The sequence below is a fragment of the Pieris rapae genome, chromosome 18 (assembly GCF_905147795.1).
Source record: "Pieris rapae chromosome 18, ilPieRapa1.1, whole genome shotgun sequence".
Lineage (NCBI taxonomy): Eukaryota > Metazoa > Arthropoda > Insecta > Lepidoptera > Pieridae > Pieris > Pieris rapae.
The window spans coordinates 2874992-2888026 of NC_059526.1; the positions used below are offsets into that span (position 1 = coordinate 2874992).

At 35.0% G+C, this 13035-nt stretch overlaps 2 protein-coding genes across 11 annotated transcripts; one reads left to right on the plus strand and one right to left on the minus strand.

Moving 5' to 3' along the window:
- Nucleotides 1-230: 230 nt before the first annotated feature.
- On the minus strand, nt 231-2925 carry LOC110995216 (ribosomal RNA-processing protein 8). Its single transcript, XM_022262278.2, has 5 exons — nt 2623-2925; nt 1859-2537; nt 1364-1538; nt 825-1061; nt 231-457 (listed from the first exon to the last, which is right to left on the minus strand). The coding sequence occupies exons 1-5, from the start codon at nt 2689-2691 to the stop codon at nt 247-249; spliced, it is 1371 nt and encodes a 456-aa protein (XP_022117970.2). The 5' UTR covers nt 2692-2925; the 3' UTR covers nt 231-246.
- Nucleotides 2926-5676: 2751 nt separating this feature from the next.
- LOC110995074 (troponin T, skeletal muscle) lies at nt 5677-12896 on the plus strand. 10 transcript variants are annotated; one of them, XM_022262058.2, is made up of 14 exons: nt 5677-5824; nt 7318-7357; nt 7559-7600; nt 8067-8084; nt 8313-8330; nt 8900-8927; nt 8996-9121; nt 9196-9414; nt 9593-9811; nt 9982-10074; nt 10591-10671; nt 10878-10956; nt 12412-12635; nt 12730-12896. In XM_022262058.2, exons 2-13 carry the CDS (start codon nt 7335-7337, stop codon nt 12633-12635), a joined length of 1170 nt encoding a protein of 389 aa, XP_022117750.1. In that variant the 5' UTR covers nt 5677-5824; nt 7318-7334; the 3' UTR covers nt 12730-12896. The 10 variants fall into 10 exon arrangements, with proteins under 10 accessions (XP_022117750.1, XP_022117742.1, XP_022117769.1 ...); XM_022262050.2 differs by lacking the exon at nt 10878-10956 and adding an exon at nt 11193-11271; XM_022262077.2 differs by lacking the exon at nt 10878-10956 and adding an exon at nt 11193-11271 and having other exon boundaries at nt 8903-8927.
- The last annotated feature ends 139 nt before the right edge of the window (nt 12897-13035 follow it).

A 13035-nucleotide genomic window follows, 5' to 3' on the forward strand; every position in this document is an offset into this window, starting at 1 on the left:
AGTTCAAAGTTCGGTCTCTATGATTCTTTTAGATAGTTTGAACAAATAAATACTATGCCTACAATATTTTTAGCTTTACTTTTTTTAAATAAGCTAACACTAATGTTTAACAGTAATAACATCTATTAATTGTTTTGTGTTATTTATTTGTTGGAAAAATATCCTCCATTAATTTATCAGTCACCACTGTTGGTAGGGTTTTTGAGAGGTTCAAATAAAAGGCCAAAACATTATGTCAAACTGTCTTTATCGTTTCTTATATAAACATGGTTTTAAAGTCAAATAAGGTAACTTCGACTTCTTGGGAGCCTCCCGAATCTTGGTGAACTCCATGAAGTAGAATACTTGGTTATTCTTATCCACCATTTTGAGAGAGAAACCAATTTTCTGCACTTCTGCGATAAATGTGTCCACATTGTCGAATCTACTTTCTACTTCAGCTATAAGTAGGTAACCACTGTAATAGGTAGAAATAATAAAAATTACATTAATGGCAATCTCATATTGATTTTAATGTATGTGATATTATAGAATTTAGTGTGTTTAATTATTTGATATTTATATATTATATTCAACATCTGAAACCCCAGTTAAAACCTTTTCTTTTAAGGGTTTTCTTACATTATTGTGGTTCCAAAAATATGTGCAATATTTTTCAGTTTTAATTGTTTTCTTTGGTTTTTCAAAATGAATCACTATTTGTTTTCTTAAATTTACTGCATCATAATATATGAATAGTCAAGTGCTTCCAATACCATATCAGAAAAATTATTAAATGCTAAAAAATTGCATGACTACAGATATTATGTTATGAAAATACTGACCCAGTCTTCAGCACTCTGTTGGCTTCAACCAAGTATTGTGTGAGATCTGTGCCCATTAATGCTAAACAGTACACTGCTACATCCATTGAGCTGGCCAATAATGGTGTATGAGAAATATCACAAACTTCCACATCAGAGTTAAATGACACCAAGTCAAAAGAACGGACTTTCTGAGCCACTCGTTTAGATAGTACTGCTTCTCCACAACCCATATCAGCTATGAGGTGGGTTCTTGGCCTGAAATATTGAAATCAAGTCTGTTTGATATTATGACAATGATTATATTTAATGCAAGTACAAGCTGTTTTGAATATTACAGTTCAGTTAGTCATTATCTTTTACTTTTATATATTATTGTGTATTTTGTATATTAGGTGTGAACTGTAAATATGTGTGTGTGCCGCTACTGGTCTGTGAAATGGAACTTAGAATATAAGGTTTCATTTATAATTATTTCACACCATACTATTTGACAAAGCAATACTGGTTTCTTTAAATATATCTGATTACAGATAATACCCTTTTAGTAAATGACTTACATCTTTGAAATCCTTTGAACAATAAGATCAATTGGATTAACAGGCCACTTCTTGACCTGTTGTTGGTATCCTTGGTGGTATGTTTTGAAAGCATCAGGATCCTCTTGGAATAACCTTACAGCATCAGATCCTGATGATGTATATAACTTCTCATTTATATACCTAAATTGAGCAGCTGAAAGAAATATTATTGATCTGTAATTCTATTAATTTATATATAAAAATATTCAAATAGGAAGCTGACTCCACTTTTTGTTTCACCTTAACTGTTGAATCAATGATAAACACAAATCCATCCCTAACACATCAAGCTTCAAGTGACTGGCTGGATTTTGTTTAAAGCACAAGTCTGAGTAAAACCAAGAATGTGCTGGCATGCATGCACTTTTATAGAAAAAATGAAATCAGTTGAAGTTCAACTTAGTAAAGTTTTTTTTTAAACATAACTTAACCTAAGATCATAAAAGTATTCAGCTAGAATATTACAATAAGTACCTTTCAGCCGCTGTAGCATTCTTTCTCTTAAACTGTTTCCATTTACTTGCACAGTGTTTCTGTGACCAACTTTAAGTAACATATTCTTTATCACTGCCTTTTTCTTTGAAAGTGGCTTGCTGCTTTCAGTAAACATCTCTACTACATCTTTTTCTTCTTTATTATTAAATGAATTCAGTTTTCTTTTCTTGGCATTAATAATGACCTCATCTAATTGATCTGTATCTAAACTTTGATCAAAACTTTCATTTAAATCAACATCATTATTATTAATTTTAGTCAAAGGTTGCTTTGGACTTATTTGTATAGTTTTCAATTTATCAGATTCTCTTTTATTGTTCATAGTATTCTGCATTTTTTTTTGTTTTATATTATTAGATTTAAGATTTTTGCTAACTACTGTCTGCTCTGCCAAGTTATTTGGTGGTTTCAATCGAACAAATCTCCCCATTATATTGGAATGGATATCACTTTTATGAGGACTCTCATTCTTTTCCATTTGTTTGTTTGATGACAATGGGCGTTTATAATTCAATATTTTTCCATTTAATAAGGTTTCATCAACATTTTTATTTTTATTTGATTTTGAAAGTCCATTGTGTGGGATCATACTATTGTTTTTAGTATCAACTTGAGTGGCATGATCAATATTTTTACTATTGTGTTTCTTTTTATATTTCTGAAAAAATATAAATTATTTAATAGACAAATACTCATTAAAACTTCATGAATTTAAGTCCTGACTCTCTATAATGATTACTCACCGAAGTTGTTACATCGAACTTAATATCTGAAGATGGTACACTGTCTTCCCAATCGGGTATTTGAAACATTTTATATTATTAAAATTTGTTTTAAATTTCCTAACCTAAACTGCGTATACACTAAACATCACAAAAATTGTTTTTTTTTTCTGGAATATTATACGGAACTGATTCAATTATTAATATTTTATAACTTAATAGGAAATTTCGTTAATATTCTATTTATTTTAATGTAATAAGTCAACAATTTACACAAAGTTTAACGTCCTGAGAAGGTAAACACATGAAAAACATGTGTGAACTGCGAAATCATAATTGGCAAATGGCAACTGGCAACTGACACTTTTTATTGTGAAATGTATTGACAGTTGAAAATAAGACTGACAGATGCATGTATCATAAAATAAATTGGCTTGTAGCTAGAAAGTTATGGGTGTTCTTTTAAATAATGTCTTGTTATAAATCACAACCTATTTTTATCTTTGTTAAGTGGTTTACTCTTCACAAGCAATAGTAATGAATTTATATTCTTTTATAAACGCTCAAGGGAAAAAATACATGTTCACTCGTCTTAAAAATCTGTTTTATTTTTGAATGGAATCTCGCTGTTGGCCTTAAGGGCCTTTACAGCTCAGCACGGGCTGTTTTGGCGAGCTTAGCTTATCCGGAAAGAGTGGGCTTTCCGCGACTCGCGCAACTGTCGCGTCTCTTGTGAGACTCGAAACTCGGTTTGGGCCGTCGCGGGTTAATCGCCTGAAGGCCAGGACGGAAGCTCACTGGAGTGATCGAAATGCGAAGTAAAGGTTCTTTCTCCGGTGAAGGTGGTTTTTAACCCTAGTCTGATTGTTGCTGCTTTTATTATTATTGGCCGCGTGGGCGGTTTTTAATTTGTTGTTTGCTATTGTAATTGGATCATCCGGATCCGTTAGAATGTGTCGGGGCCTCCTGCGAGCCTTTTTAGTCGGGAAGGGGTAGTAATTGATGCTTTTACGCACCAATGGGTTAGGACTTAGGATGGTGTTTAGGCTTGTCGAAGTGGCGTTTGGACGCCAACTTCATCCATTGGGCTATTGAAGGGAGCTCCAGGTAGTGGCGATCGACATTTCTCACGTAAAAGGGTGCACCGGTCGTGATTCTCATGAAACGCGATTGTAGCACCTGTAGCCGGTGGATATGCGAGGGGGCACAGTGCGCGAAGACTACGCTATCGTAGGTCATGCACGGTCGGAGCATAAAAATCTGTTCTGAGTGACGTCTGTTTTCTTCTTTTCTTAGTGTCCTGTATTTGATGCCACATACATCAAAATCTTATTGAAAATACTACACAATATAGTGTGTACATTTTAGTGTGTATCTACGATACGCTACACCACCCCCCTACGGAGACAGGAAAGCTAAGTAGAGAGTATATAACAATAAAATTAAAGGTACTTAAAGGTTTACATAAAAATGTACAGAAAATTTACATTACAAATTAAAACTTAAGATTTACAAATCTACCCTAGTCTTAAATCTAACCCTTCTGCCGGACCTGGCATCAACCACGAATAGTCGGCGGCCGTGGATTGCACAATCAGATGCCGCCTGTACTGATTGATCTGCCCGTTTCCCTGGTTTTTCCCTATGGTATTTTTGGAAAACCTGCCATGAAACATAGTTTGGTACCAGAGGAAGATCTGGAGCGAGGTTGAGAAGGGCTTTGAGAACGAGATCTTGGATACCTTGTTGCGAGACCTTCAACTTATTGTTGTAAAGGTTTCAAATGAGAATAAGAGGTCTCCGTCGTTCATTGTAAAGAAATAAAAAAAAACACATCGGGAACTTCATTTTGGAAAAAGATCACGTCGGGGTCACCATTTATGGGATGTTCTATCTAGTCTTGTTATAAATCACAACCCAGTTTTATCTTTGTTAAGTTGTTTTTCTTCACATACAACAGTAATTAATTTATATTCTTATAGAAACGCTCAAGGGAAAAAATACATGTTCACTCGTCTTGTTGTTCTGAGTGTCGTCTGTTTTCTTCTTGGTGTCCTGTGTTTATGTTGGCACATACATCAAAATGTTATAGAAAATACTACACAATATAGTATGTACATTTTTAGTAAGTATGTATCTACGATACAATACAAAGAAACCCGTCTACTAGTGCAAGAAATTTTTTTTTTCGACTTTTATTATTCTTATGGCAATTTAAACTTTATATGCACGATTGCCACTTAAAAGCATTGACAAGCAAAGTACTGAAAAAACTAATGTACCGTGATAAGGAATGTCCATCTAGGTACTTTACTGCATGAGTTGTATTAGTTGCTCTAAATGTGGCGTATTGCAGGGACGTATAGCGTTTGGGATGACGGCTATTACACACTCGTTATTTTTCTTTACCTTTTCCGCACTCGTGCGTTCTCTTTTTCAACTGTCAAAACATTATCTATTAAAAAGAAAAAAACAACCACGAAGTTTTTACTAAATAAATCACAGAGGTTTTTATGATTCATGCAAATATTTTAAAAAGAAGCTACTAATTTGTTTCAATATCAGATTTAATGATTGAAATGAATGAACTTCTAACTATATGTGCGCATTTTCCTTGCTTGCCTTAGAGACAACTGCTTGTGTCAGAAGGATGACCCAGGAGGCTGATCTCTTACTTGCATATTGCAAATGGTCCAGAAACCGATACAGACATCTTGGGTCCAGACCAAATAAGGTCGTTGTATAAGTATATTTATATTCATAAAACATTAAGCATCTAATACATACACATACATACAGGATGTATTATGTGTATGTATCTGTTCATAATTCAGCCCATCTTATTAAAGTTATAAGTAAAAGATAAGAAGATAAAGTTTTCGCCACCACCGACCCTATTAGTATCTAATTCATTTCGTAAACAACTTCACAACCCGATTACCGAATCGCATGTGATTCAAACGAACAACCTAAACTGTGATTGAATAAAACCTAATAGCCACGCCCTTCACGTCCGGTGCAAGACTAACGTGTACTACAGAAACCGGAGCTGGCCGAGATCAGCTCAAAATTGACCGCGGCTAAAAATATCAAGCGCGGGGCGAGCGCTAACAAACCGCGTAGCGTTCAGAGCCGCCCCGGTCGCCGCGGACTCCACATTCCAACGTCTTGCTGCCAGTCTGCACCAGTGTAAGACTGACTGACCGCTTTCTACCCGTGCGACGTAAGTGCAGTGAAGTGCAGTGTACAGTGTGTAGTTTACGTGCAGATGGACTTTTAAACGATTGCCAAATCTGGTTTTACGTCAACGCTTTTAGCGGAGTTATGTTACGCGGATTTCATTTTGGATAATAAGTATATACACATACACTACACACTGTACACTTGATGAATTGTGAAAATAATACATTATAAATTAGTTTAAGATTGAGGTTTGAGTATAGTATTTAACTGTGTACCGACCGAGTTAGTCAAATAAGGTATCTGTTTATTATAACAAAATTTAACCTTAGTCTAAATATTTGAGATTTTTTTTTATAGTAATTGTATGTGTAATATTTGAATCCATACTTAATTATATATTGGTCCATATATTACCTTAAAACAGAAAGCCTGAAGGTTATAATACCAGTCATAGTCATTATATACAAATATATATGCATATTTATTACTTAATTGATCTTTAATCTATCATTTCTCTTCAAGATAATGAAATTTTGAACCCCTTCAGTGCCCCTTAAACTAGTAACTATAACTAATTTAGAACTACAATGTTGCCATTTAAAAAAATTAAGCTCCGCAAGACGATATCTCCAAGCACAATCCGATACTGCCAAATATAAACTTGTTGAACGCGTGCCAGCGCCGTCCGTAGGTGCTCCCGTTGGTTAGAAGATAAAACCGCCAAAAATAACCTTCTGTAAACAATACGCTCATATTTCAAATTACATACTTTGCAAATAAAGTATAAAATATTTTCGAAAAAGTAACTTCTCTTTTGCCAGTTTCGAGGATTATAAGTTCGAGTTAAATAATTATGATTAACTGTTCCTTAGGGAACCGATAGATATGGTATCATCAATATAACGATAGTTAGGGGCGAACAATAGTAACATGTGTTGAAAGGAGATCAAATTATAAATTTCGCACATTCGTACGTTTTTAAATTTGACCTTGAAACTTTCTTCGTAAGGTATCCGTAAAATTTAGCCGAACACATCGACTGCCCTAATAAATAACAGTAGATATAAAGATATTTAAAGATTTTATATCTACTCATTATTTAATAGAGTAAAGATATAACAAACAAGTAATAATTCTATCATAACGTGAAGGTTAAAACAATGTTTATTATATCGACAGTACAATATTTTGATTCATAGCCAATTTGTATTGTTAAGTCTACATTGTGAGGATAACTTACACATTTCGAATAGTTACGGATTTACGTCACTAGTGGCTGTAGCCAAATATTTCGAGTTTAAGATGAAGGATATCCAACGCGTACAATCAATATTACAAAAAACTATGTGCCAATGTATTCGATATGATATACGGGAGTCATACTTACAGCTAAGTCTAATCTTAGGGTAATTAAGAAACGAGACTTTGCGCGTCAAAAATTTTATGAATCTTACGAGTCTTGGTTCAATCTTGGTAACACAATCGACCCTTAATATAAGAACCTGTTTATTTACAGACCAATTTTTTTTTCAGAGTAACACATTACCAAAATGTCTGACGAAGAGGAATATTCGTAAGTGATACATTATTTTAAAACAAATATTACAAGGTACAGTTAAAATCAATACACTATCACGTTCATAATTCTTGCATTGAATGACCCTATGTTTTTGCCCCAATTTTGTACAATCCACATCAGAATGAACCTATAATGTGCTAACATGTACCTTATCCAAAATTATGTAAAAATATAAACGGTGTATTTTCTCAACAGTGGCTCCGAAGAGGAGGAAGTAGAAGAAGAAGTCGTAGAGACGTAAGTAGCGCAGCAGAACGCGTCCTTCGAGTTAGCTCTGATTTGAGACTTAAGCTTGAGGGTTCTCTGCCTTTCTTCTAAAGCCTTATCTAGATGAGATCTATCACTTAGTGTCACCACTGTAAATTCAGTTAGTTTCAGTTCTCTGTCGTGTCAGGTTTGATGCACGCCTCACCGTATCCTATATCTTTGTTGCAGGAAGTAAGTGACGCGCCCTTTCGCGGCGGCACTCGCACGCTTGGCTCGATAGGCTAAGACAATGTTGCTTTTAGTGCTCGGTCGATGCTTTATTAGCTATGAACTCACTCGGACGCTAGTTGCCATCGCTTTCGACAGTTTTTTTTTATTAACAACTCTCTGTCGTGCTGTCCGTCTTCGCTTATATGTGTTTAGCTTTAGTTATTATATTAGAATACGATATTAATTATTGATTATTTTCCTTCCCGCTCCTGCAACCGCTCAATAGGCCCGCTCCCAAACAAGAGTAAGTAGATTTCAGTACTTCAAACTTTCAGCGCTTCGCTTAGCCGTGTGTGGCAATAATCAACGCACTAAGAATACAATGATTTGCCGTTCAAGTACCTAGTATAATATATAATAAATTTTGTTTCGGAATCTTTGAATGTGCTATGTAATCCTACGCTTGTATACAGTGTTATGAACGAATACGGCGACGATGTGGTTGATGCTGATTGTTATTTTCTGTTTCTAGGAGTAGACCGTCGATCGCGTAAGTCGCACCGCTCTCTGGTGTCACTAACTAAATGTAATCCCATAATAAATAACTAGAACGGCGCGGACGTTTATTTTTGCCAGAATTTTTCCGAACGAACATTAAATGTTGAGCAAGCCGCGACGTCTATTTTTAACGATCTACGCGTTCTATTTCTGATGTTCGCGATGCGCCCGCGCCGTTTCACATCTATGTGTCGAATACCTAAAATTCGGATTTAAATATTCGCATGGAAACCGTAAACGTCCTAATTTTTGTGTTTTCATTAAACATTTGTGTCTTTAAAACCACATTTCAATTTAAATATTCATAACCATTGCGTAATATCACGATGGTACACATACACAATAATTCCGATTAAATGTTTTAATACAATGTGTATATTATATAATATATAATATATTTAAATTTTCATGTTCACATAAGCAAATGGCACTTTATGTGTTACATAAGTCAATAAACTGTACGACTACAACTTAACTATATTAACTAAAGCTAAATGTTACCGAAAGTCAATAATTTGACTCATTCCCTGGAAGTGTTATTAATTAAAATTTTGTTTCCAGCAGTGAGGGAGATCCAGAATTCATTAAGGTATAAATCACCCTTTAAATATATGTTTTAATTATCATGTCCGTGTACTAATCATAAATGTTTTACAGCGTCAAGACCAAAAGCGGTCTGATCTAGATGAGCAGCTGAAGGAATACATTAACGAATGGCGTAAACAAAGGTCCAAGGAAGAAGATGAGCTCAAACGTCTCAAGGAGAAGCAGGCCAAGCGCAAGGTAACTTATACTTACGAGATAAATAATTGAATTTAAAACTCAGTCAACATAAATAAAATTTGTCGCTTTTATAGGTCTCCCGCGCGGAAGAAGAGAAACGCCTCGCCCAGAAGAAGAAGGAAGAGGAAGAGAGGCGAGTCCGCGAGCTAGAGGAGAAGAAACAGCGTGACATCGAAGAGAAGAGACAGAGGCTCGAGGAGGCCGAAAAGAAGAGGCAGGCTATGCTTCAGGCCATGAAGGATGCCTCTAACAAAACCGGACCTAACTTCACCATCCAGAAGAAGAATGACAACGTGAGTGCACATACGTTTATCACAGTAAATTTTAGGCTTTGAAACTACTTTCAATTTTGATTCAAATGCATGGATACGTTAGATAGCCAAAATTCATACATATAATTTGTTTAATAAAGCATCTCACATCGCTACATATTGCTGGCAAACATGGTACTCTAATAGTCTACGTTTACAGTTCGGCCTTAGCAATGCTCAACTGGAGCGCAACAAGACCAAGGAACAACTAGAAGAGGAAAAGAAAATCTCCCTATCCATCCGCATCAAGCCCCTGACCATCGAAGGTCTGTCTGTAGACAAGCTTCGCCAAAAGGCCACCGAACTCTGGGAATGCATCATCAAGCTCGAAACCGAAAAGTACGATCTTGAGGAGAGACAAAAGAGGCAGGACTACGACGTGAGTTAACCTTTTCTTCGATTCGATAAAAACCTGCTGCGTCAAATGCAGTAAAATTTAAAAAAAAATCCAAATGTCTATTAACTTTACGAGATACATTAAATTGGAAAATCTTAAGAGTATCCAACAAATTAATTCACTCAATTTCATTGATAATAATTTTCCTACAGTTAAAAGAGCTCAAAGAAAGACAAAAGCAACAGTTAAGGCACAAGGCTCTGAAGAAGGGACTCGACCCCGAGGCACTCACAGGCAAGCACCCCGTAAGTATTTTAGCTTCATATGATGACACATAATTTAGCCAATTGGACATCTTAATATATATATTACTTGTGTGCGTGTGACTGAACTCCTCCTAAACGACTGGACCGATTTAGACGAAATTTTTTGTGTGTGTTCAAGGGGATCTGGGAATGGTTTAGATTCACAATTTTGTCCGCTGGACAATGTTTTTTTAATTAATTTTCAATTTATTAGTTGTTGTTGATTTTGGAATGTTTTACATTGGATCCGACAGACGGCGCTACCATCGCAGTGTCAAATTTTAAATAATATTCGAATTTAAATTTTAGTCTGTCCCGAAATTTAAAAAAAGTTTTGTTATCATTGTGTTATATCGTGTGTGACCATGTGCTGGATCGTTAGATATTGTCATAACATTTGAATAATAATTTTCATCAAAATGGCTTATTAAAAATTGAAATTTTGAAATTAAAGACGTGTAGACAGGACAACGTCTGTCGGATCCGCTAGTTTTTTCATATAAATATTTCTTTCAGCCTAAAATCCAAGTCGCGTCGAAATATGAAAGGCGCGTTGACACGCGCTCGTATGACGACAAGAAGAAACTATTCGAGGGTGTAAGTATAAAATCAACTGACAAAGCAAATGAATATATTTTAATATGTGTTAATATCAGAAAGTTTCTAAGAAGGATCTTACTTATATACGGCGTTCAAATGTAATATTCGAGTATGAAAAAGCTCAATGAACCTGTGGTACTTAATTGACTAATTTATTATTGTAAAGAAAATTCAGAGTAAAAATTAATGTTAATATTATACAGGGTTACGATACTCAATTATCGGAGTATATGGATAAGTTATGGAAGGAGAAACTTGAGCAGTTCGCTAACCGAAATAAAAGTAAGGCGATGTGGTGTTCTAAGATACAATTGTGTCCCCACACGCCAATAGTGGCCCATTGTCATGAGGCATGCTCCTAACCACTGTTCATATTATTCACTTGATCAGAATATATTAAAAAATCTCTGATAGATGTTCAAAATAAACTTTCGATATTTAAACTGATCAATTGAATAATTCGAGTATCACCTATTCCCTTTATGTTTCCCATTGTGATAACATGTACCCCGATACAGGACCTTGAAAAACTCAACAAGGACTTCATCGAGAAGGTGTGGCAGGAGAGAGCCGACCAGTTCGGTGGCAGGCAGAAGGGTAAGTGAGGCTGGCTTAAAAAAGGCTTAGTATTGGGAAAATAAATGCTAAAGATCTTTCTAAATTTCAGTTAAAAAGCTGGACAATTAAAGCTTATAAAATCGCTAAAGTAATAACTGCTAAAGCTATAAAAACTTATACTTATTCAATAAAACTAAATCATCTAATTGCAACGTGTTAACTAAAGTACTCGTCTCTTTCCATCACGGCATAAACACAATTTGACAGAAAGAGACGTAAGCATACTTTCTTTTAATAGTGCAATTACTACTTTTATTTTATGAATAAAGAAAATAAAACCTAACGTAGATTAAAAAATAGTCAGCCAAATGACATCGGATGCATCAGACGTCAACATTACACTACACAATCCCATATATGTGATTCCCACATTATTAGAAATTCGGTGAATGTGGAACTAATAATTGTGTCGTTAGAGTTAGGGTCAATTCATAGTAGCGACGAGTCCCGTTTATCCAAAACTGAACATAACAAATTCAATTTAAAGAAAAAGTTATGTTAATAAAAGACAATACTATAACATATTCAATCTTAACAGCGAGAATGCGCGCGTCTTGAATAGAGTTAAGGTGGAATTTTTTATGATCAGTTTTGTACTACTCTGCATTTGTATAAATTGACCCTTAATTTAATATGTTTGTGTTGTCATTCATATATTCCGAAAAGCTAAGCGTGATTTTTTATGAAAACTTCCATTGATTTTTTTATATCGGTCTTTCTTATCTTGTGTTAAGGTTTTTAGAACGAAATTAATCTAAAAGCTGATTTTGACTAAAGGTCTATTTCACAATGGATAAAGTACCAATAGCAATGCAAGACATAAATTAGTCGGAAAAAAAAAGTTCCGAATAAGAAACTTCGGGTTTTTTGACGAATAGCGCTATCTGATAGTCGTGAAACGCAGCAATAGTTTATTCTACCAATAAGTAATAATTAACTTATTTGGAACTTATCCGGACATTGTGAAAAGGTCCCTAAGTCTTATTATTAAATTAAGGGATTGCACATTTCAAAGTATCCCTTGCTCAGGCAACGCGTATCGTTATAATCCATGAATGAAACTATTTATTTATACACAATATTTCATAGTAAGTGTTAATAAATCATTTATAACATTAGCGAGACTGCCGAAATGGTTCGGTGAGAGGCCCGGCAAGAAGAAGGGCGAACTCGAATCCCCCGAAGGCGAGGAAGACGTCAAGGCCGAGCCTGACGAAGATGAGGAACCCCAATTCGAACCTGAACCTGAGGAGGAGGAAGTCGTGGAAGAGGAAGAGGTAGAGGAGGAAGAGGAGGAGGAAGAGGAAGAAGAGGAAGAAGAAGAGGAGGAAGAAGAGGAATAGGTAATATAAGGAACTTTTAAATATATAAAATATTTCAATACCATTTTGAACCATCATTTATATAAAGTGTTTTTTTTTTTGTTTTTTTTTCAAGGCGTTAAGTTAAGGAGCCACCCTCGAGCCGGATGGAAGCGGACTGTACTGTTGCATAACCATTAACTTATTATAAATTATTTTTATTATTTATATTATGTTCACTTGTAACAACACGGCAACTCGCCACCAACACCTGTGGCAGCATTAAACTAATTTATTATAAGATTATGTAGTTTTATTTTTATTTATCATAGCATTTTACCTTCCCCTACCCCCCCTCCCCCCACTTATAAATCACATTTAACATTATAGGTATCAAAAGTATATTAAGATATTATACTGTGAACACAAAACAACAATATCA